The following is a 21,661-nucleotide window of genomic DNA, read 5'->3' as shown; positions in this document are numbered from 1 at the left end:
ATACAAAAGCAGCAGAAGTGCTGAATTGGCGTATTTACACAAAAAAGAGAATTAGAAATTACATAAATAAAATATTAGTGTCCGTTGTCTAAATATAAATAAAAAAAAGAGGAATCGTAGGCCTATAGATGACGATGATTAATTTGATCGGTCAGTACTGATTAGCCAACACAGTATCTGCTTCGCCAACTGTGAATGCTAATTACTTTCCGCGGTTCGTTGCATTTTATGAAACGCTGAACTCTATACAGAAAGCCTATAGCGTAAGCTTTATTCCAAACGATTGCTATTTTGAAAGGAAATGGACGGGACAAAAATATATTCTACCAATATAAATGAACCTCACAATTCAGTATACCACAATATGTCGTCGTGGTGACTGTTTTTTAAGGAACATACCAAAGCAGTATCAATATGTTCGAAATATGTTTATGTTTATTATAATATCGCTCAGCTAGCTTGTAAGCTAAGCCTCTAGACGAGTTGACAATTCGGAGCATCTTGGATAACGCTTAATAGACATCATATGTCATAACAAAGGTGAGTTATTGTATTACTGTAGGCCTATTTAGGAAATACTATTATTGTGGGAATATGCTTGGTTAATGTCCTTATTTTAAGATAAAATCCATTTCGTACCGTATAAAACAACACAATTAGGCCTACATTTCAACTTAAAAAATACGCAATATTATTTTTAAAAAAATCATTTGAAAAATCATTATTGTTTATATTTATTACCTACACAACAAAGCACAACACATAAATTAACGCATAAATTCCACTATTCACATCTTTGAAATTGTGTACATGGAGTAAAGAATAAATCTTATTGGTTTCCATTATGAGGCTTATCAAAATGTCCATAGCAAATCAAATATCGATTAATAGGCCTACACAAATCAAAATTTCCATTATGGATTATGAAATATTAACACGGGGTTTTATCCATTTGTTTTAAAGCAAGTATGTCCATGTGGCATCATTTGCATAATCTATTTCACCACACCACATGTGATAGCAACTCGCGAATGCAGCAGCCACGGCAATGTGCACGGGGAATCTCAATGCATTTTAAACCAGTGTTTCGTTTATCTTTAGGCTCCGTGCTAGGCGCGGCCTAGTTGTCTATTTTCTACATGGTTCAATAGTCACATTCTCTACTATCATAAATAGTTTTATGATGAAGATAAAAACTAGTAACTACACAATATATCGTGATATTCATAAATATTTACGATGTTTATTTATAGAATATTAGATTTCATCATTGCTGTTGTGTATTTGACATGAACATAACAGTTCTCATAAAATAGATACATATAACGTACGGCATGAGTCGCGATGTGTATATTTGAGGGCTTGAGTATTCGACTGTGGCTATAACGGAATTACTGACGAGAATCAATATCATTTGCTCAATTTTATGTTTCATTATAATAATATCCTGGATATAGCGCCTAATGTTGTGAAACCTCTAAGCGCTGAACATCGTTACCTTATTGCCCTATTAATTTTTTTTATCAAACACGTATAGAAACATACTCTCATAATGAAGTTAGTAATCAGCGCAAAGTTGTGTCTTGATCTAACCGGTTTCCCATTTATACACCTAGATGGAGAGAGGCAAACGTAAGTAAAGTATCTTGCCTATAAGGATACAATCATGCAATGCGGCGAAAGTTAGATTTGAACCTCGATCAGTAGTCGAACGTCCGATACACTGCGCCACACGGCCTTATTTTAATTTAACAATCATTTTAACAAGAAAACAATCATTATAACCTGTTGAACATACCAATGTTCATCATAAGTTGTTGAACTGTTACTTTAAACATCACCCCCACCCCATCTCCTGTATAAATCATCGTGGACAAGATTTGACTCGTGTTTATTCATTTTAGTGTGTGGTTGTGTCGGGTACCTTTGGCATCGTCGATTGTTTTCACATTCATTATAATCACCTATGTATACGTTTTATTGTGTACTATGCAGGGCTTAATACAGTGATATTCGGTTCTTTTTAGTCAATATAGGCTACTTGACAATACAACGAAACCCTGTCCTATGTGATTATAACGTGACTTTGCATGGTAATCGTTTTCCCTTTACACAGAGGCTTACTGTTTTATTTGCAGAAACCAAAGAGAGGACCTTTACTTTTAAGGATAATACGAATTTTGTTACTTTGTAAAGCGCACATCCACATACAACCAAGAAATGATCGCAAAAAGGGCTCAGTGTTCGGTAGGCAATGTGTATGTATCTGCGCGAATGCGACAGACTTGACCAATCACAAACGACGGTTCTTATCACATTGGGAGAGTTCTCGTCCACACACAACCAAGAAATTACTGTATCTCAAAAAAAGCTCACTGTGGTCCTGTGTGTATCTGCGCGAATGCGAGATAATTGATCAATCACAAACCACTGTTCTTACCACATTGGGAGAGTTTTCGTTCGTATTTGGTCAAATTTTCCGCGTTTAGCGAAGATGCGCAACTTCCAGGCTTTAGCAGGAATCGAACTTGGGAGGTAACCTATCGTTTACATTATCTTTCTTGAGTTATCGGTAATAAGGATGAATGATAGCTTTAACATTGTCAACACATTTCGCTCGCTAGTGATTAATTGACACCAAAACACACCACACAATATTTATTATCTGAAATGATAATTTTTTAGTGTAGGAATGCGATACTCAATCGAGACCTGGTACATTCTACAGGTTTTCCATATTCTTTGTGTCTGTAAACACTATAAAATACTAAACTATCTATTTTGTTGTGTTTGATGGCAATATATATTATTGAGACCCAAGTTTAAATAGATCATGCAATGTTTATTTATACACCAATGATTGAAGCCCGTAAGAGATATACAATATTATATACCACCCCTATTAAGGGGACATAATCGGGACCCACAAAATGTCTTTTTCATACTACGGGTTGACTGTAGTGTTTCTCGTTTGTTTGATGGACAGCTGTCTCCTTTAAATGGGTGTCCCAAAGAAGGAGTTCTACTAGTGTTAGTTGTGTAACTAAAATGGGGCTCAAACATCGCGCCTCACTGTAATATATACATAATATAACTGTTCCGGCACGGTTCCGGTCCGCCGCCGGCAAATCAATTCGAACGCCAATGTTTCGTTTCCACGACGCTCCATGCGGCTATGCGCCAATAATCGACATGCACGTAGCCGCGTGAAAACGAAACATTTACGTTCGATTTGATTTGCAAGTGCCGAACGAGAACCGTATACTTCGGAAATAGATGTGGAGATACAGCACTGGAAATCGGCGGGGAGAAAGGTGAAAGACCCATTAAAAAAACCGTAAGTTGAAAAGGATGTACGGTTCCGGTAATCCGGCATTTTGACCGAGCCCCATCATTGGATCTATTTAGGCACTATATCCTTCTTGATGCCAGTCTCCACCCTGATTGGGGTTAATTGGGATCATATAATGTGTTTTTATAGGACGTGAAGTTCATTTTGCTCATTTTTTATATGTAACATTGTAGCGTGCCCAGATGGGATAACTTACCCCTGACAATGTTTTCACTTTAAACGTATCTCAATAATGAGTTAATCTTTCTTTTTATCAATCTGTTAACATGTCAGGCTGTGTATATTTTTTGTTTAAAATGGTGACCAGGTTTAATTACGTAAAGGTGTGAGAACGCGATTCTTCGTTTGTTTGTTCGATTCTGAATACACTCACTTGACTTTGAGGTTAACTATAGGTGTAAATGTATCATCAGTTAATTACATTGGTACGGTGTATTGGCCTCAGGGTGAGGTTCGAACGAATCCCCCTTTTCCTGAAGTGCCCTTATTAAATTATAGACCAGCAGTGATATGCCTAACTAACTTACTCATTAGGCCTACAAACAAACCCCCACCAAAGCTAGGTTCCTACTGACGCAACGCAGAGACGTAAAGACGCCGCAAATTTGACCAATCATGACGCGACAGACATCCAAACTGTCACTTGCGATTGATTAACTTGGCCAATTTACCTGCGTTGCGCTGACGACGTTGCGTTAAGGCCAACTCAGTTGTACGACGAGGGCCGACGAGGGCCGACGAAACTCCTTGACTCGTCGGTGCTGTCTGAGTTGAATCCCGACGAGACGAGTCCTCTTGAGATAGCATCGGGCGTATTTTTTAGGTCGTACGTCGAGAGAACTTTAAACATGTGTAATGTTCTCTCGACGAGACGACTCGTCGTACGTCGTTATCTTAATTGGCTTTAGTGGGAGCATGGAGAAATAAGTTAACTTATTTCTCCATGGTGGGAGCCAAGCTTACGACGACCAGGCCGGGTTTGTGTCTATATTTATAGTCGTTTTTTTTAAAAACTGCTGATTCAGAAAGCATACAATAAACTGCCTTATGTCAATCTGTATGTAGGAAAAAGAGCACATTAACATTCAACAATTTAAAAAAAACAGTTTGGTTGTTTTCCAGATTTTAATTTAATTTCCAAATTCTTTTTTTGGCTGACAGCCATTGATGATGAGCATAAATAATAAATATATTCTTAGAAAGAAATATATTTTTGGCATAGGCCTAATATAATTCGAGGAGAGTTTTTCTTGCGTTTCTCTTAATCTAGGCTTATCACACGCGCGTGGACTCAATCTCTGTGGGTGAGGAGACTGGTGCCTCACGCAGTTTAACACGCGGAGGATACTTTAATATTTGGCTATAGAGAACTGTTCCTGACACGGGCTAACACCTTTCCCTTACTAACCCCACAATTTGCTTATAATACAACTTGTCAGATTATCAAAAGGCTCATAAGTTTTGCAGTGTACACATAAACAATGCCGCGTGCTATTCACCAATAATCGTTCGTCATACAAGTTTGAAGGGGTTGTTCAAGATTCTTTACGACCTACCTGTTCGAGTGTACCGCTATTAACTTTGCGCAACATTGTTTGTTTATTATGGAATCCTGGTATAAAAGTGGTCAGAGGTCTACCACCACTATCCATTCCTGCTAAACATCTGAGCTGAAGTGACTCAAAACTTAACAAACGTAAGTTTGCATTTGAAAACTATCTTTTGTTAATTGTATTTTATTGTAATTTAAATTCCCGTGAAATTTGCTTCATTAGTTTTTATTGTGAAGAGGGTGGTAGGTCAAAAGTATGGCGTACTATTATAAATTATTTTTCGTTAGTTTTTTTGTGAACATCCGTACGTTAGACAGTCACGCTCGAGGTAGTTGGCATTTAAAGCTAAATCCAACAATTTAGATTTATTTTAATATAATTTTAATTCTTATAAAATTTTCTTCATTAATTTTAATTGTAAAGAGGGGTGGTAGGTCAAAAGTATGGCGTACTATTATAAATAATTTTTCGTTAATTTTTTTGTGAACGTCCGATAAACAGTCGCACATTCGATGTACGTGGTATAGGCATGTAGACCAAGATACTACAATTTAAATTTATTTTATTATAATTTTAATTCCTATGAAGTTTGGGTCAAACGTACTGGCGTACTATAAACCATGGAGGTATACCTCCATGTATAAACTATACAGTTATTTTTTGTTTATATTTTGTGAACGAAACGTTACAGACACGCATATATTAATTTCTATATACTGTCCGTGTACTTGTGGCCTGAAATTTAATTAATTACAAAATTGTATAGCCTGTTGAATCAAGTGTATTAACGTCTTTCGATACAGTTAGTTTCTGAACTGTTTTCTCCATTAAATTGTAATTCAGTATGGAGGCATTAGGCCTATTGATCGTTACTCCATCTAAAGAAAAGCCCTGTTATATACGTGGCACCACGCGTCTTGGTTTTTAATTGTATATATCATCCAAGAATTAGGCCTACTTCTTCGTGGTCTAATCTATACAACACATAACTATTAAAAATAAATCTTATACCACAAATCAAGGAGGCTAATCTAATCAGGAAACAATTCTTGTCCTTGGTTTTTTTTTTCTGTCCTTGCTTCAATTTCTATTATCTAGGATTCACCTCTTACCTGCATTCAATGTTTTTGTATTTGTTTGAAATCGAATCGTAAGTACATTTAAAGGGCAACGTTTAACGGTGATGTTGATCGAGAAGTCCTTGTACATATCTATTTATTTCTTTATATTTTTTTGCAATTTTGTACCAGGTTCACAGACCGAATATCATATGTTGAATGTTAGGCCTGTTTGTATGTAGGCCTAAAAGTGTATTTTTTGGCAAAAAGCTAAACCAACAGATCACGCCTATTGATTTTTAATAATCTATTGATTGAAATTCGGTATTGGTGACGTCACAAAAGCTTATTTGGAAATCTCGAGTTATCTGTATGTTGGGCCTAAATAGCACGCCCTCTGTCGCTCCCTGCATTTTGTCTAGTATTTCTCTCATTTTATTGTTCATTCTTTGTCTTTACACTGTATTGTTCGGTTTTCTTCACCTACTGCACTTCAATATTATTCTATTGAAAGTTTCTTGTCTGATAACTCGGATAATCTACGTCTGTTACTATTATTTATTAAATGACGTTACGTGTTGTATATGTTGAGCAATTGCATATAATAACACTGTTTAGATTTATGTAATAGATATACCATTAAAGGGACAGTGCCACAGTTAAACTGTGACAAAGATACCCAACAATGTTTTAAGGCTTGTATAGACCTAAAATACATCTAAATAGACCGGTGATACATTAGCCTAAATAATAATGTTTAAACGGTTAAATATTGATTTGTGTACGAATAAACATAGCCAATACGCTTCTCCTGTCTGGCTTGACCGGGGGCTCGACTTGGCACACATGGCGTTTCATACGTATATTAAATCGAAACGCCGAATGGAATACTAGCAACATAACAAGACATTGATAACTATAGAGGCAAGCCTAAATGCATAGTCTTCTAAACAAATTTTAATATCAAATAGGCCTCAAAAGTTATTATAATATTATGTAGATAGTTCTGTCAACACATTCCAATCTAGTCCATGTCATTCGATAAGTTGAACCGTCCCGTTTATAATTTCCTTTCATCTATCGATTATTGTGTGTAAAAGGGCAGCATGTTCAATGTACTTTATTACAATATAAGAACATGGCTTTAGGCCTACTTATAAACCAAAACCACATACCGATAACACGCGTATTTACACTCGCCATGTACTGTATTATATAAGTCAAAAGTCGTATAATGCTCAAAGACAGTCCACTTCAAAATCCTGTTGCACATTTTGTTTGCCTACTTTGGTCTTTTTTTAGGGTAATTTTTTGACGTAATACTACGAGGGTAACCGTATAACGGTACATCCCAGTAAAGGGCACGTCATTGCATAGTCATTGTATATCTATTTACTTACAATCATGCAATCATGATCGCACAAAATTCGCCGTCACGTATTTGTAAACCATACTCATTAGATTGAAAAAAAAAAAATTAAAATGCGGCACCCTATTTCTCAGTACTAAATAAATATAATCTTTTATACAAAAAACTATGCCCATTATACGGGCATCGTAGTCTGTGCAAACACATAGCATGTATACTATCAGCCGCCGAACAAGCAATTAAAGTTTCATTTGGCATACCATATAATATGCCCAGAGTAAACATTCATTCTTTTTGATACATTTACGATGTCATTAAATTGGGGATATAAAGATACCACGATCAGGCGCAATAGTCACTATAGTTAGCTGAGCAAAAATAATTGAACCGCTATCTTTCATAAAGCATAATTCCGCCGTTACACCTTCAAATTGAATAGAAAATAGGTAGGCCTAATTGTAATTTTATATAGGCTACTCGGTTATAATATATATATATATATATAAATATTTTAATTACTTTATAATTTAATTACCGTACCAGATTATAAAGAAATATGAGGTATAATTGGTTTATAATCTTTCTTTGATGAGAATTAGTGGACGTTATTGGTGCCTTATATTTTATAGACACATCATAGATTAGCCTTTTCAAGAATCAAGGGAATCGCAGTATAGGTTGTTAGGTGTTGTTGCAAGGATGAGCGAATTTGATGTGGCATTAAACCGTCCGTAGAGAATAAGCTTATTCCCTAATGTAACAAGACGCGTGACTGTAACATTTGTTTTAACAAGTGTCAGAGTAGTAGACCGTTTATCTTGTTGATTGATTGTGGCATGTCACTAACATTGCACTCACTGAAGTTCATTAGAAATTTCCCGAATTTTTTTTTATCACGATTAACTTACCATATTATACTTTGAAGTGGTAACGATGATTTTACGATAATTTAATAATATTCTAAAGCTCTGTCTACACTACAAAATGTGAAAAAAAAATGCGATGTGCCCATATATGGATACGATGATGTCATATCACTACCATATTTGAGCATATCACTACCATATTTGGGCACATCACACTTTTTTGTCAAACTAGTTTGATAGTGTAGACAGGGCTTCCAACAAACACACACACACTACATTACAGGATGGATAAGTAAAATTCCTTATCATTTTAGGCTTAAGGAGTGGGGTAAGCGTCGTTACAACCCTAACTAATAACACTTGTATGTAAGATTTGAACTCTGAACCTTGGGATTGTATAACTGTCTTAATCCAGTTGCATGGATGGGGAATAATAGATGGATAGATAAAACCATACAGTGTTCTGTCGTCGACTTTTTTAATTCACGAGGTTGAAATATTATGTAAAAATACAATATAGATGTTTTTAAATTTTCCATTAATTTGAAATCACCACATTCAAAGCTTTTCTGCTATTTCGTCTGTAGCTTTAAAATGATTTATATAGTTTCGTGAATCTTTGCCTTGTTTAACGTCATTCTGTGATTATAGAATTGCCCGTAAAAACTTTACCACATACAAATTGCACGCGGAATGTTGTCAATTAAGAAATGTGTGTGATTAGGTCTATAATTAATCATGTTTGTAAGAAAGTGCTTTCATTTTGAGGATGTATTCACGAGGCTTCCTCCTTAACTGTACTATTATTAGACCTATAAATGTGTTATTGTAATCATTCTTCCGTAACCTTAATTGTATCTTTTTCATGTATCGTATAGGCCCAAGCAGAAATAATTTCTACATTGCATACAGCGTTCGGGATGCGTTAAAACCATCTTCTTTTGAACGCGCGTTAAGCTCTGCGGTGAGCTCTGTCTAAATCAAATTTTATGTGACAAAAAATGTGATATACTCATAACGTATATGGACATGATGATGTCATATCACTACCATATTTGGGCACATCACACTTGTTAGTGTAGATAGAGCTTTATATGTTGTACAGTATTATATTCGTGATAATATCAGACGATGTGAACATGTACCACCGCTCATTGGTGGGAGCTCTCAATCTGTTATAACATAGGGCCTGCACATTATTTGAATCCTCCAACAATGTTTTTGAGGAATCGAGTGTGGAAGCTTCCCAAATGCCCTCGTATGCCAACTCACACCAAGGCCTTCGCAAATCGAATGAAATAACGAACGCGATGCGCAAAAAACGACACGATACACACATCAACTGTTTGCTTAACACAAAACCATTTATATATTACCTAATTAACATTCTTTATCTAAAGCAACGTGCTGATGGATTTATTCCTGTTACAATACAAAGGTCAATTAATGAATTAATTTATGATATGATAGACGTACGACGGGGATGAGTTTTTTGGTTGTATGGTAATTATAAACGGCTATCATGTTTACATACAATCAATCCGTATTGTTCTAAGTACTAAACACCATATGTTTAATATTGGGTTATTTCTGTGTACTCTTCGTGTCCGCAATTGACTGGCTGACACCATTACAAACTTCCCCCGCATGTAGGATTGTATAGGACGGATGAATACCCGGTCTACATTTGAAACTTTGACTAGAAGACGTTCCAATTGTGTAAGATGTTTTCTTATTAAAGCGTGCCCTGTGAGTGGCTGTTGCTTCGCATAGAGAGAACAGCTTGTTAAATATGTATTTACCATAATGCATCCAGTGCTGTAATGTCAGTAAACACAAACAGTTAGTCTGAATTTATGAGACTCGAGGTCTAATTACCGGCAAATGAGAATGAGCGAGTGTACTTGTATAAAGGAAAACTATTATAAAATGTACACACTTTATTCCTCAGAATAAGGGACCTCATTTGCACGCTAGGCTGCAGTTACTTCTTCCAACATGGCATCCGAAGACGTCTTTAATTGCTCGTTGCAGTTTGAAGATCCAACAACGTCAGAACTTATTAAGGGTAAGTATATCTTGTTTTTACTTATCTCCTTTTCATTAGCCTACTTTCAATGTTGTGGCTTCGAGATTTAAGCGGGGGCAAACACAATTATTTGAAGAACATGTTCTTACGTTGCGTAAATTGCGTTACGTAGCAGAGTTACTGTTAATGAGCCTCATTGAATGAAGACATGAATAGATAAAACACGAAAGAAAGTGGTTCCCACTAGCAACGCAACGTAACGTAACGCAACGCATCGACGTTTTGACACAAAGTGCTGTATTTCGTAATCACAAGTGGGAACCGACGACGCGATAGTGCTGCAAACATCGCAGGTTTGATCCACGCAGGCGGGGGGAAAACACAATTATTAGAAGGGCATTTACTTACGTTGCGTTACGTTGTGTCGCTAGTGGGAACCAAGCTTAAGATCAGTAGAGTACTGCAATGAGCCTCCTTGGACATAAATAGATAAAACACGAAAGGAAGTTCAGCCCTGTTTGAAGGAGAGCAATAATCTTCCGTTACAGTACAGTAGCGAAATTGAATTACTTGGTTAATAAATATTAATAATTACTCCTTTTCCTCCTACTTAAATTGTATTTTAAAGTACTCGTAGCTACTGAATATTATGGACCATATCCTGCAGTATATAGAATTTACTACGACCGAGTTCACTTTTATCGAACACAATTGACTGTAGAAACTAGGGCCTACGAATTATGTTGGCATAGGTATGGCAAGTCAAGTCCTTGGATTGCAGAGGACTTTTGGCGGACTTGAATTGCCATAAATAGGCTCCAGTTTTCCAATAGTGGATACTCTTTTTTTTAACGGTCTCTACTAATCCATCAAGTACACCACCCATCGATTTTAACTTCTTTTTAAGAAATTTGTATTGACTCGTCCTATAGACAGTGTAAATTTGTTCTGACTTTGATGTTGACATGTACTATTGTTGGCGAAGCTTCGTATATTTAGTAATGCATGGCTTGTAAATAGACTAAAATAACATGATTGTTTAATAGAGAAACTTTTATATTCTCTATGTAAAATATATCCAGAAACCCGGCTTGTTTTTGGAGCCCTTAATTTTCGCGTCCTAATTATTTCCGCGTTGATTGGCCGCAAACTTTACCAGTACATGGTTTTTCGAGAATAGAATGTCTCTATTAAAACCATCTAACCGATTCTAGTATCTAAATGTTTCAAATATCATAGGCAAATTCCATGATACAATATCACATGTGTTCCATAGACGCCTGTATCATAGACAACTTTATGATACAGGTAGGCCTATGGTACACATCAGGTCTGTATTAAGGAATTTGCCTTTGACTGAACAAATATTGGCCTAATGTTCCTTTATACAAACCCGAGTCATAGTCTCTCGAAGCCACCTGTTGATTATGTATTAAGTAACATACATGATAAAATGCAGGTAAGTTATGAATATTGGTAACTATTTATATCATCTTTTTCTGCTTCTTTCACAGCAATTGACGGGAATTATGCCGCGACAATAACCTTGGTAGTAGCAACTATTTTGTCGATTATAACTTTCGTAGTTTTCATGGAAGGAGAGGTTTTCGTTTGCAGAAAAATAGCCAGTCGTCGGAAAGTCCAGTTGTCTTTCATAATGGGTATCTATCCAGTGAGTTGGACATTTATACTTCGAAAGCTCTGTTTACACTATCAAACTTTATGTGACAAAAACAGATATGGTAGTGATATGACATCATCATGTCCATATATGGGCACATCACATTTTTTTTGTCACAAAAAGTTTGATAGTGTAGACAGAGCCTTAATTTCATAATTAGTGATGAATAAGTATGGGCGCAAAGGGACAAAAGGCGCGTATAAAGAAAAATCTGTATCGGTTTGCCGTTGTTTCACGCGCGCTTCAAAATGTCTCTTTAGCCACTCGTCCTCCTACGTGAATATAAGACTATGAATACAGTTTTGGTGCGGTAACTGCATTAATCCTGGAGTCAACTATAGCTTATTTATATGTGTATCCAGGCACATCCATAAGTCACATAAATGTCAGCTGAGTTTTACAGCAAATTTTAAATAATTCCTGATAGCATGTGAAAAACATGAACGTTGTATCAAAATACGGAACAAATTGTAATACAGTTACGTATAAATTAGAATATAAGAAAGATATGAGAATGGTACGTGATGTTGTTGATGAATTACATTGGCTGACATGATAGAACAACAATCGCAAACTGATACCGTATTAGATTTTTATCAGCATATTTTATCTGAATAACTGTCCAATATTATAAACACGTATACTTGCTAGAAGCAAAACGAGAATAAATTGTGTAATGCTAAGCCTTATAATTATTGTTACGAAGATAGTATTACGACTTAAACGTGTCTCTTTCTCTACAGGTATTCTCAACAACATCTTTGATTTCTCTCTACGTCCCTCGAGCATCTTTGGTGGCAAGATTCTCTGCTCAAGTGTAAGAACCATAGTTGTTTTTATTCTACCAAGATATTTTACGATTGAATCCATTGATCTTATTGTCAGTTTCGTTAAAGATAATAATATTGTCCCCTAAAACATGAAAAATTAAGATTAATAAAATCAGACTTTGAATATATTAATAATATTGTAGTTTTAATCACTTCTGTAGAAAAAAAACCCGGAAAAATTTGATGTTGCCACTTCTAAAATGACAAAATAAATGGTTAATTTCAACCAAAAACCAATGACTGGCAGTCAATTTGACTTTCAATTACAGTTTTTTAGGTAAAACATTTTTTTTCGATCCAATTTTTGGTCAAAGTGGATTAAGAATTAAGAATTATGTTTTTTCTGGGGGACAATACATAATAGAGTTTCCTTCACCAAAACAAAAAATAAAAATCGAATGAGATACTTTCATTTTGTTACACATTATTAAAAAAGTAAATTAAATATTGTAACCTATAATATAGTTAATAAAAGCTGTACAGGAGTCACACTTTAAATTAGAAAATATTCCAGACTACCGTATGTCTCTATTAAAGGGACACCATCTGGGCGACCCAGCAAAGTGTTTTCTTAATAGGTTTTGGAATATGGTTTCGCCGTGTGTTAAAACATACGCATATTTCCGCTCCGTTCCGTTTAATCATGGACCTATACTACTAATAGGTCCATGGTATATTTTCTATGTAGTTAGTCATTTTCTGTGTTAGAAAGATTCATCCTACCGGTGACAGCGTTTTTAATGCGTTTGTCTCTCCTCGGCTTCGTCTTCTACTTTTATAATTTATATTTCTATGTTTTGTAAGGTTCATCATGTCTATTGCCGAAATGAATAAAATAAAAATAATTTAAAAAATTAAAAAATGGTTTAATTATTATTGGTGTCCCAAAGGAGGTTCTACTGTATTGTTCGCGAAGTGACCAGCTTGCAAAAAACTGGGAAAGTTGAAATTAAACTTGAAAAATGGAATTATGAATTATTATAAAAGTATTATGATATTATTTTATGATTTAGTTCGATCCATGCATCGAAAGTTACCGGTAATTGCTTCTCTACTAAAACCGTTGCAATATCAATTGACAATTTTCATTAACATATACAGAGTGAATGTATGTTTAAAACATAATCTTAAAGACTTTATTTTGTTAGTTTTTGTACGGAGCCACTATACAGTACTAATTAAGTAAATAAAATGAAATTTGAGTTCGATCTTATGCATCGAAAGTTAATGACTTCTCTCTACTAACTGTTGCAATGATCAATTGAAAACCAACCATATATGGAGTGAAAGTGTTTAAAACACAACCTTAAAGACTTTCTTTTGATACGGAGTCACTACAGTACTAATTAAGTAAATAAAATGAAATGTTTCGAGTAACACAGCCATTTTGGTTAATATCATCAATCAAGACCAATTTCCTTTACACATTTTACTTTAAAGGCCTGTTTCCCGAATAGCCTTACTATAGTACATGTAACCCACGTACTACCACTCCAAATCCTAGAAGTCCCATTTTTATATAATTTACTTAATACCATCAATGTTTTCAATCCATAATAGTATTATGTCATCATGATTCACGGCTATTGAGTCTAATAGTCATTCTGCGCATGCTGATGTGTTTCTGAGCGTACAGATAATGACATTTCGACTCTACAGCGTTTTAACGCGTGTTTTCCAAATCTGCAGCCCTTCACTTTCGAATTGAGAAACTTGTTTCACATGGGACCTATATAGTAATAAATCATTTAGTTTGTACAACCATTAAAAATACATTAAGTCTAATTGTATATTTTATGACCTGTCAATATTGAAATCTTGAAACAAAATTATTCCGACTCTAAACCACATGAGATTTTGCTTATAATTCAGTTATTTATTTATTTAGTGCTTTTGAATATTATATTTTCTGATGCAATAAATAAACAGTGGGTCATTACAGGTCAATCCTTTCGGTGTGAAATCAATTCCCAAATACCCCGAGGTTTTAAATAATTTAAACGCGAACCGTGATTATATTAAATTTTCAAATGCCGTATATTAAAAATAGACTGGACAACGTTATTCTAGAAACATCCAAAGTAATTATATATTTTTCTTGTAATTTACATTCGTATAAAATGAACGTTACGTGTGAACGTGTTGGTAGCCTATATTCCGGACACATTGTCAAGCACTGTACAGTCGGATTTATTATTTTTTTGGTTATAACTGAACTCTGTATACATTGAACTTCCAATAAGGAACCTGATTTGCCACCATACTGTACAATGTTGTAACATGTTGTAAGTTGATACTGAGCGTGTAATTAGTGTCAGCTACCAAAGTAATTAGCAACGTAATTGATATCGACTAATTTATTGATATCGTCCAAGATCAGACAAGAAATTAATTGCTTACTGCAAAAAGGTTAGGCCTATCGCGCAACAAAAAAAGGCGGTTTTCTTATGTCGAAATGCTGAACTTAACTTAACTTAATGTGCTACATTTTGGTTTGAAATCGTAGTAATGACAAATTTAGGGGGTGGGGGAGACTTCTGTTCATTCTAACGTGACAAGAACCGTCGGCAGTGTCTATAAATTACAATGCATTAATCCTACAATAAAACGAAAACTTAAAGACGTTCGACCGCAGTGGCGTAACGGATATAAGCGCTCATTGGTGGCTAAACCCAGGGTCCCCACAGTTTATGGGGGCCCATGAGCAGGGCCCAGAGGACAGGCATTCAATTATGTCGAAAAAGGCTAAAAGCGCCTGAGGCTTCCACCCGGGCGCGCTTCCAGGCCTCTGCGTTACGCCGATCGAAAGAGCACCCTTATACACCATCCTGCTCACCCCTCCCTTCCCCTGTAGGCCTTATACTCTTTTTAGCATACTATATAATTGTATAACACTTATTTTTGTTTGCAAACTTTAGGTATCTTTCAGTGAGTTTACTACAATTCGTGATGCTAATTACCGGTTATTTCAAGACGAGAGACAACATGAGGCGTCTACTTAAAGGCAGCATTCTACCCCTTGGCAGTCCACCTTTACTTATCTTCGCATCATGCTGTCTACCCAAAATTCCTATTACAGAGTAGGTTTAATTTGTTTACTGTTAGTTGTATTTGATGATACTGACAACTTGTACAGTTCAAAGGTCGTCTGGGGTTTCTTCTGTAAGGCCTACCATTAATGCATTTTGATTTTCACTCTTTCCATTCCACCATAATTGGCATTAGCATTCGAACGTCTACTGGGTTTCTTTAGTACCATTGATTGCCTATCACCCTTTCCAAAAGTACTGGTTACGAGAAAAACTTGGATTTGTTCATTAATGCTTGGTTCCCACGACGCAACGTAAGGTATTTGACCAATCACAAGCGATGGATTTATTCGACTGTCGCTTGTCATTGGTCAACTCGTTTGCGTTGCGTCTACGTCCTTGCGTTGCGTCTAAAGCTTGGTTCTCACTAGCGACGCAACGTAACGCAACCTACGCAACGTAAGAACATTCCCTTCCAATAATTGTGTTTTCCCCCGCCTGCGTGAAATCAAACCTGTGATTTTTGCAGCACTGTTGCATCGTCGGTTCCCACTTGTGATTACGCAATACAGTACTTTGCGTCGATACGTCGCTGCGTTACGTTGCGTTGCGTTCTAGTGGGAACCACGCTTCAGTGGGAACCAAGCGTAAGAAACGAAATTCAGATCAAAAGATCATCAGGTTTAGTTACATTATCGAACATCCATCCATCATTTTAGATAGAGATAGCATCCATATGGAGAAGACAGCAGAGATTAAATTGCCTCTATAGTACAATACTACTGGTACTATTAACTTTAATTTTCCTATATATATCACGTTCACATAATTGTTAATTATCTATCGTCAATGTATAATTGTATTTTAACTTTCACCCAGAATACTAAAACTTAATTACGATTACTCATTGGGTTTAATGGTTGATTCACAAAGATGTACCAACTTTAGTACCTCTATCCTAGCTATTTCTTCTTTTATGTACCCTACTACACACTACCTTTAACAAACACTTAGGCCTAATGACAATTCTATACAAGAAATACAATGTTTGGCCACGTGACTGGAGAGTTTTCCACAAAGAGAAGAATAGCTTCGACGTTGTTTATAAGCGTCCCATGCATCTATCAGTAAAACCACGAATACTTTCTAAGGAAAACTCGTTACAAACTCTCGTAACAAGCTTTGTGGGCCATTTTGGTTTCAAAAAGCCCGAGCACTGAATCAGTTTTGACCCAGTTCCTCAATTTGGTAAACGGGTCACAACAGTTATATCAAGCTGTATATTTCTATACATGGATTTTATCGTACTAATTTATCAAAACTATATTAACTTGTTTTACAGGGGTAATTTGTTACAAATAGTCCGTATAATAAAAGCAGCAGTTTTACAAGTTGCCGTTCTCAAACCGATTCTGTGGTTTGTTGCAACAGTGCTCTGGACGAATGGATCGTATAAACCTGGAAAGGTAATCACTCATTAGCGTAAATTTGCATAGATTTGCATAGATTGTATACCTCCTTCTCAGACAATTGAACACCTTCCTACATATGGTGTCGTAGTCTGCCATGATAATTTTCTTCTCTTCTGTGTTTTTCTACAATTTTTTCTGTAGACCTTGTTAAGACCAATTTACATTATTATGTTACCATCTTTATTATAGCGCGTTCCATATCATATTGGAATGCTTGTGCACGCGTGACATGGGCCTGTATAAACATCTGCGTATATAGGCCTAGAATTCTTAAAACAGTTCGTAGAACTCATGAAATAAAACCACAGAGTAGTAATTCATTGTATTTTATGGTGACAATATAGCTTGTGGGGTATACAAATTAACTTGTAAAACAAACTTAATTTGACGATGTTGACGTCGATGTTGACGAAAGTATTTGGACTGTCCAATATTGCATTGTATTTTATCACACGCAAAATGTTCAATGTAATCGATCGATTGATTAAAGTTCATTTCAATTATTATTTCGTTAATATAATTGCCCACTTTACCAAACTAAATTAACCATTGTTAATGTTAGTGGTTTGGCATTTGGCTTGTTCATTATACGACTGTTTGGAAAACAGGAATAAATGCCAAATGCCGTAAAACACGCGTTAAATCAATTTCTCCTATTTGTCGTAAGTCATAAACTCAAGTGTCTTTTAGTAGTGAATTTAATTAAATGAACATTAATTAACACGTGGTCTTGGTTTATCTCTCAACAGATAGGATTGCACGAGCCTTTCATCTTCTTCCAAATAGCGTCTTTATTATCAACTCTGATTGCGTTGAATGGAATCATTATTTTATTTAGACTATGCAAAGAGCCGCTGAAGAATTTTAAGATTACGCCAAAGTTCTTCACTGTCCAGTTGGCTCTTGTGCTGACCACCACTCAAAGTATACTAATAGCGATATTATTATCAGCCAATGTTATAACATGTCGATACCCGTTTTCAGCAAGAATGCGAGGAAGTTGTACGTAAAGTATTTATGCTTATTTCTTACGTAATGTTCACTGCTTATATTTATACCATAATCATGAATTTCTTTTATAGTAGGCCTATTAAGACATCTTAATCATTTTCAACAACAACATCCAAATATTTACATATTCCTTCCAAGTTCAATTACCTTATTTATTCGAATAAACGCCCCGTATTGAATAAATAGAATCCCCTCAAATAAACGCACCGGGCGTTTTTTTTTTTGTATTTGCTCGAATTTAGTAAACGCCCCGCCACATGCATTAAATACACACTATTCCATTACAACACATTCTATTTGTAGTAGGCTAGAATTCATTGATTGACATGATCTACATTTTATATACTTTTTACAGTATTTCATCACTTCCTGATATTAATTATTTATTTCTTATCTAGGGGGTATTTATTTGATTATACATATCATGTTATGCCATATTACATTTTTAAAAAAATAAACGCCTCCCCCGAATAAACGCCCTCATAAAAAACTCAACTGAGCCTGACATTTATTGAAATAAATACGGTAATGATAGGCCTATAGGTTTGTGATAAGACATATTCCAACAATGACAAAAGGTGACAAATTATTACGTTAGTATACTAAATGAGATGTTTGGGGGAAATCCTTTTCGACACATGCAAGAATGAAATGAAATGGAACCTGAAATTAATTGAGAAGATAGTAATTATGATAAGATAAATATTAGTTTATTATAACAAATACGGATGTTGCCATGTTGTATTTGAAGTGAAATTCTCAGACGATTCCACTCGACAGGTTCTCATTGATTTTGACACAATTTTCGAGTAATTTTTAAAATGTTTTATTAGCTTTAGACCGCATTTTTGTTTACACATTCTCAACTGGGTTTGTCTAGATGCTAATCAATGATCATCGTAAACAAACATAGACTTTTCGCTCATTAAATCAATATTTCCGGTCCCATTGACATCATTTTGTAGATGGGGTTATCGTGTAAATGTACTGCTTTAATTTCACTGATATAGGCCTACTTGATTTATCCCGCCGCTCCTTTTAGGCAGTTATATTCAAGAGAATGGAAGCAGTCGGAAACAGTTACCATGCGATCTTATAGTTTACTACGGCCGGGAAAAATGGGTATTTGAAAACTCGGAATGCGCATACGCACGCCCCTAAGCACGTCTGGGAAAAGAGAGTCTATGAAAACTTTAATTTGCTAATAAATATTGAGACGCATGTAGACGGTAGTTATCGTGAGATGAGCGGCGTTTTTTGTAAGAAATATTTTTTATAGATGTAAATTAACTTTATTTTTGTGGTTCGTTCACAGATATCGATAACCTGCTTACGGTAGTGGAAATGTTTTTTTTTAACATCATGGCTACAATATGGTATCGGCGCTTAGAGGGAAATATTGACCCGGAAGATCAATTACGCAGACGATACTACGCACAGCTGTCTTCAACGTACAAAGTGGATCCCGCCATACAGATCGCTATGGGAGACGAAACGGACGTAATGACATCCTTGACCACTAGCGAAACATCCTCTAGAACTCTGGACAATAATTCTAACGAGGGTAAAATTGTATTAAATGGCGTAGAGCTGAATGGGAAGGGCACTAATGGTTATCACCAGACAAAAGATCTTGAAAATGGATCAACAGAGATTTGAACATTATGGTGACGTCACATAGATGTTACGCCCCCAGAAACTTGAAAGTTATAAGAGAGTACTGTGATTGGTTGATAAACGGAACAAGCAACCGAAGCCTCACCTTTTTTTTATACTATGCCCTAAGTTTTTTTAATATGTTTTGTATGCGTTTTTATGATCCATATATTATTTATATATAATCGAACACGAAGCGCTTGAGTTTTTGTATTGTATTTATATTTTGTATATACAGTGTTGAAGGTACGATTTAATTGAATTAAAATGAATACATTTATGACATTTCATCGTATACTTTCAGTGAGAATTTAGGTCGTCTAGGTCTTGGTCTCTCCGAAATGGGGACACACCAAAACCCGAATACATTTTAAAACACATGCAGTCTAAATGATTTTATTGATCCAAAATCCAATCGTAACGTGTAGCCCTACCTATATCCTACGCAAATTATAATGTTTATTTAATTACAAAACATTCCATTCCCGGGCAGTTATTAATTATGAATACCGTAATTATTTACCTAAGTACGGCACCGGTGGTATTTCGATAATGTTTGTATTAAATTTAAGAACTTCTGCAGTGTTTGATCATCTTGTAAAATGAATGGATATAAGCGCCGTAATACTCCCGACATTAATGTTATAATTATTATGTCCTATCGGTTTTTATATTCATTATATTTACTCACTACGGTAGAGGGTGATATACCCAAGTGACTTAAGTAAAATTATCATTAGGCCTACCACTCCTGAGATCACGTAGTGCCAAAAAAAAATGAAAACAAATTTTTTTAAATAAAATGTACCCGCTTTGAAAACTTTGGTCCATTTAGAGAAGTAACCAGGGAAGCAATATCACTCTTTCCTAAAGTAACCAACTTTATTTTCGTTTCATTGCATAATGTTTTAGTACCAGAATCAATGGGACAGGTCGAAGAATAACTTATGTTATGAAATATACAATATTAGTATTTAATGTTATTATTATGTTGTCGGCGTTCTTCGATGTTTAAATCCGTCCATAAGTATTATTCAATTTAGAAAAAAAAGTGGCGCTCTTTTGTACGGGGCGCCGACCAGCACATTTTCGACCATAACTTATTTAATATCAGTGTTGTGCCACGTATAAGTTAAGGTATGTGGTGTTATGTATAAGAAAATTTGGCAGGCTGCTTACTGTTCTACTCACGGTTTTTACATTTTAGGAAAACATAACGTAGCTTCTTTTTATATATACAGTATATCTCACAGTAACATCCCCCATTTACGTACCAGACGGTGTCTGAAAATTAGTAGAATTATCTGTGTACATCTTATAGTCGACTTGTAAATATCGAAAATGACAACCATGGATGATATCACGATGGCACACAATTCACATCGCGTTTCTCCTAGAATCTATTTAATGGGAGATGTTACTGTATTTAGTCATTTAGGCATATCAAATATATTTATGTGTAAACCACCTTCCTATTGTATATTTATGACAAAATAATTTGTTTTTTTTTTCCAAATAAAAATGAAAACAAACAACTGCCTGCTTCTTAAAAAGTTGATTTTGTGTCTCATGATGTTTATTATTATGACACTTTATTATTTTTTTGACAAAAATAATGGCAGACACGATGGATTATGAAAATGACGGATTACATACTTTCTTCTCTTAACAAAGAAGATAATTGTGCTCTATGATGGGTACACGTCGTGTCACCCACAAGTAATAGTTTATCATTCAAAGCCCAACATAATCTCA

General features: G+C 35.3%; 1 protein-coding gene across 2 annotated transcripts; it reads left to right on the top strand.

Annotated features, from left to right (window-relative positions):
- The first annotated feature begins 286 nt into the window (after window positions 1–286).
- Window positions 287–21,410, top strand: LOC140059848 (organic solute transporter subunit alpha-like). Of its 2 annotated transcripts, none has more exons than XM_072105797.1 (8): window positions 287–540; window positions 10,150–10,266; window positions 11,742–11,899; window positions 12,652–12,725; window positions 15,657–15,818; window positions 17,110–17,233; window positions 17,989–18,241; window positions 19,566–21,410. In XM_072105797.1, exons 2-8 carry the CDS (start codon window positions 10,197–10,199, stop codon window positions 19,907–19,909), a joined length of 1,185 nt encoding a protein of 394 aa, XP_071961898.1. In that variant the 5' UTR covers window positions 287–540; window positions 10,150–10,196; the 3' UTR covers window positions 19,910–21,410. The 2 variants fall into 2 exon arrangements, with proteins under 2 accessions (XP_071961898.1, XP_071961899.1); XM_072105798.1 differs by lacking the exon at window positions 287–540 and adding an exon at window positions 7,549–7,778.
- Window positions 21,411–21,661: the final 251 nt, after the last annotated feature.

This window comes from Antedon mediterranea, chromosome 10 (assembly GCF_964355755.1).
Source record: "Antedon mediterranea chromosome 10, ecAntMedi1.1, whole genome shotgun sequence".
Lineage (NCBI taxonomy): Eukaryota > Metazoa > Echinodermata > Crinoidea > Comatulida > Antedonidae > Antedon > Antedon mediterranea.
This window is presented reverse-complemented; position numbering and strand designations above follow the sequence as displayed.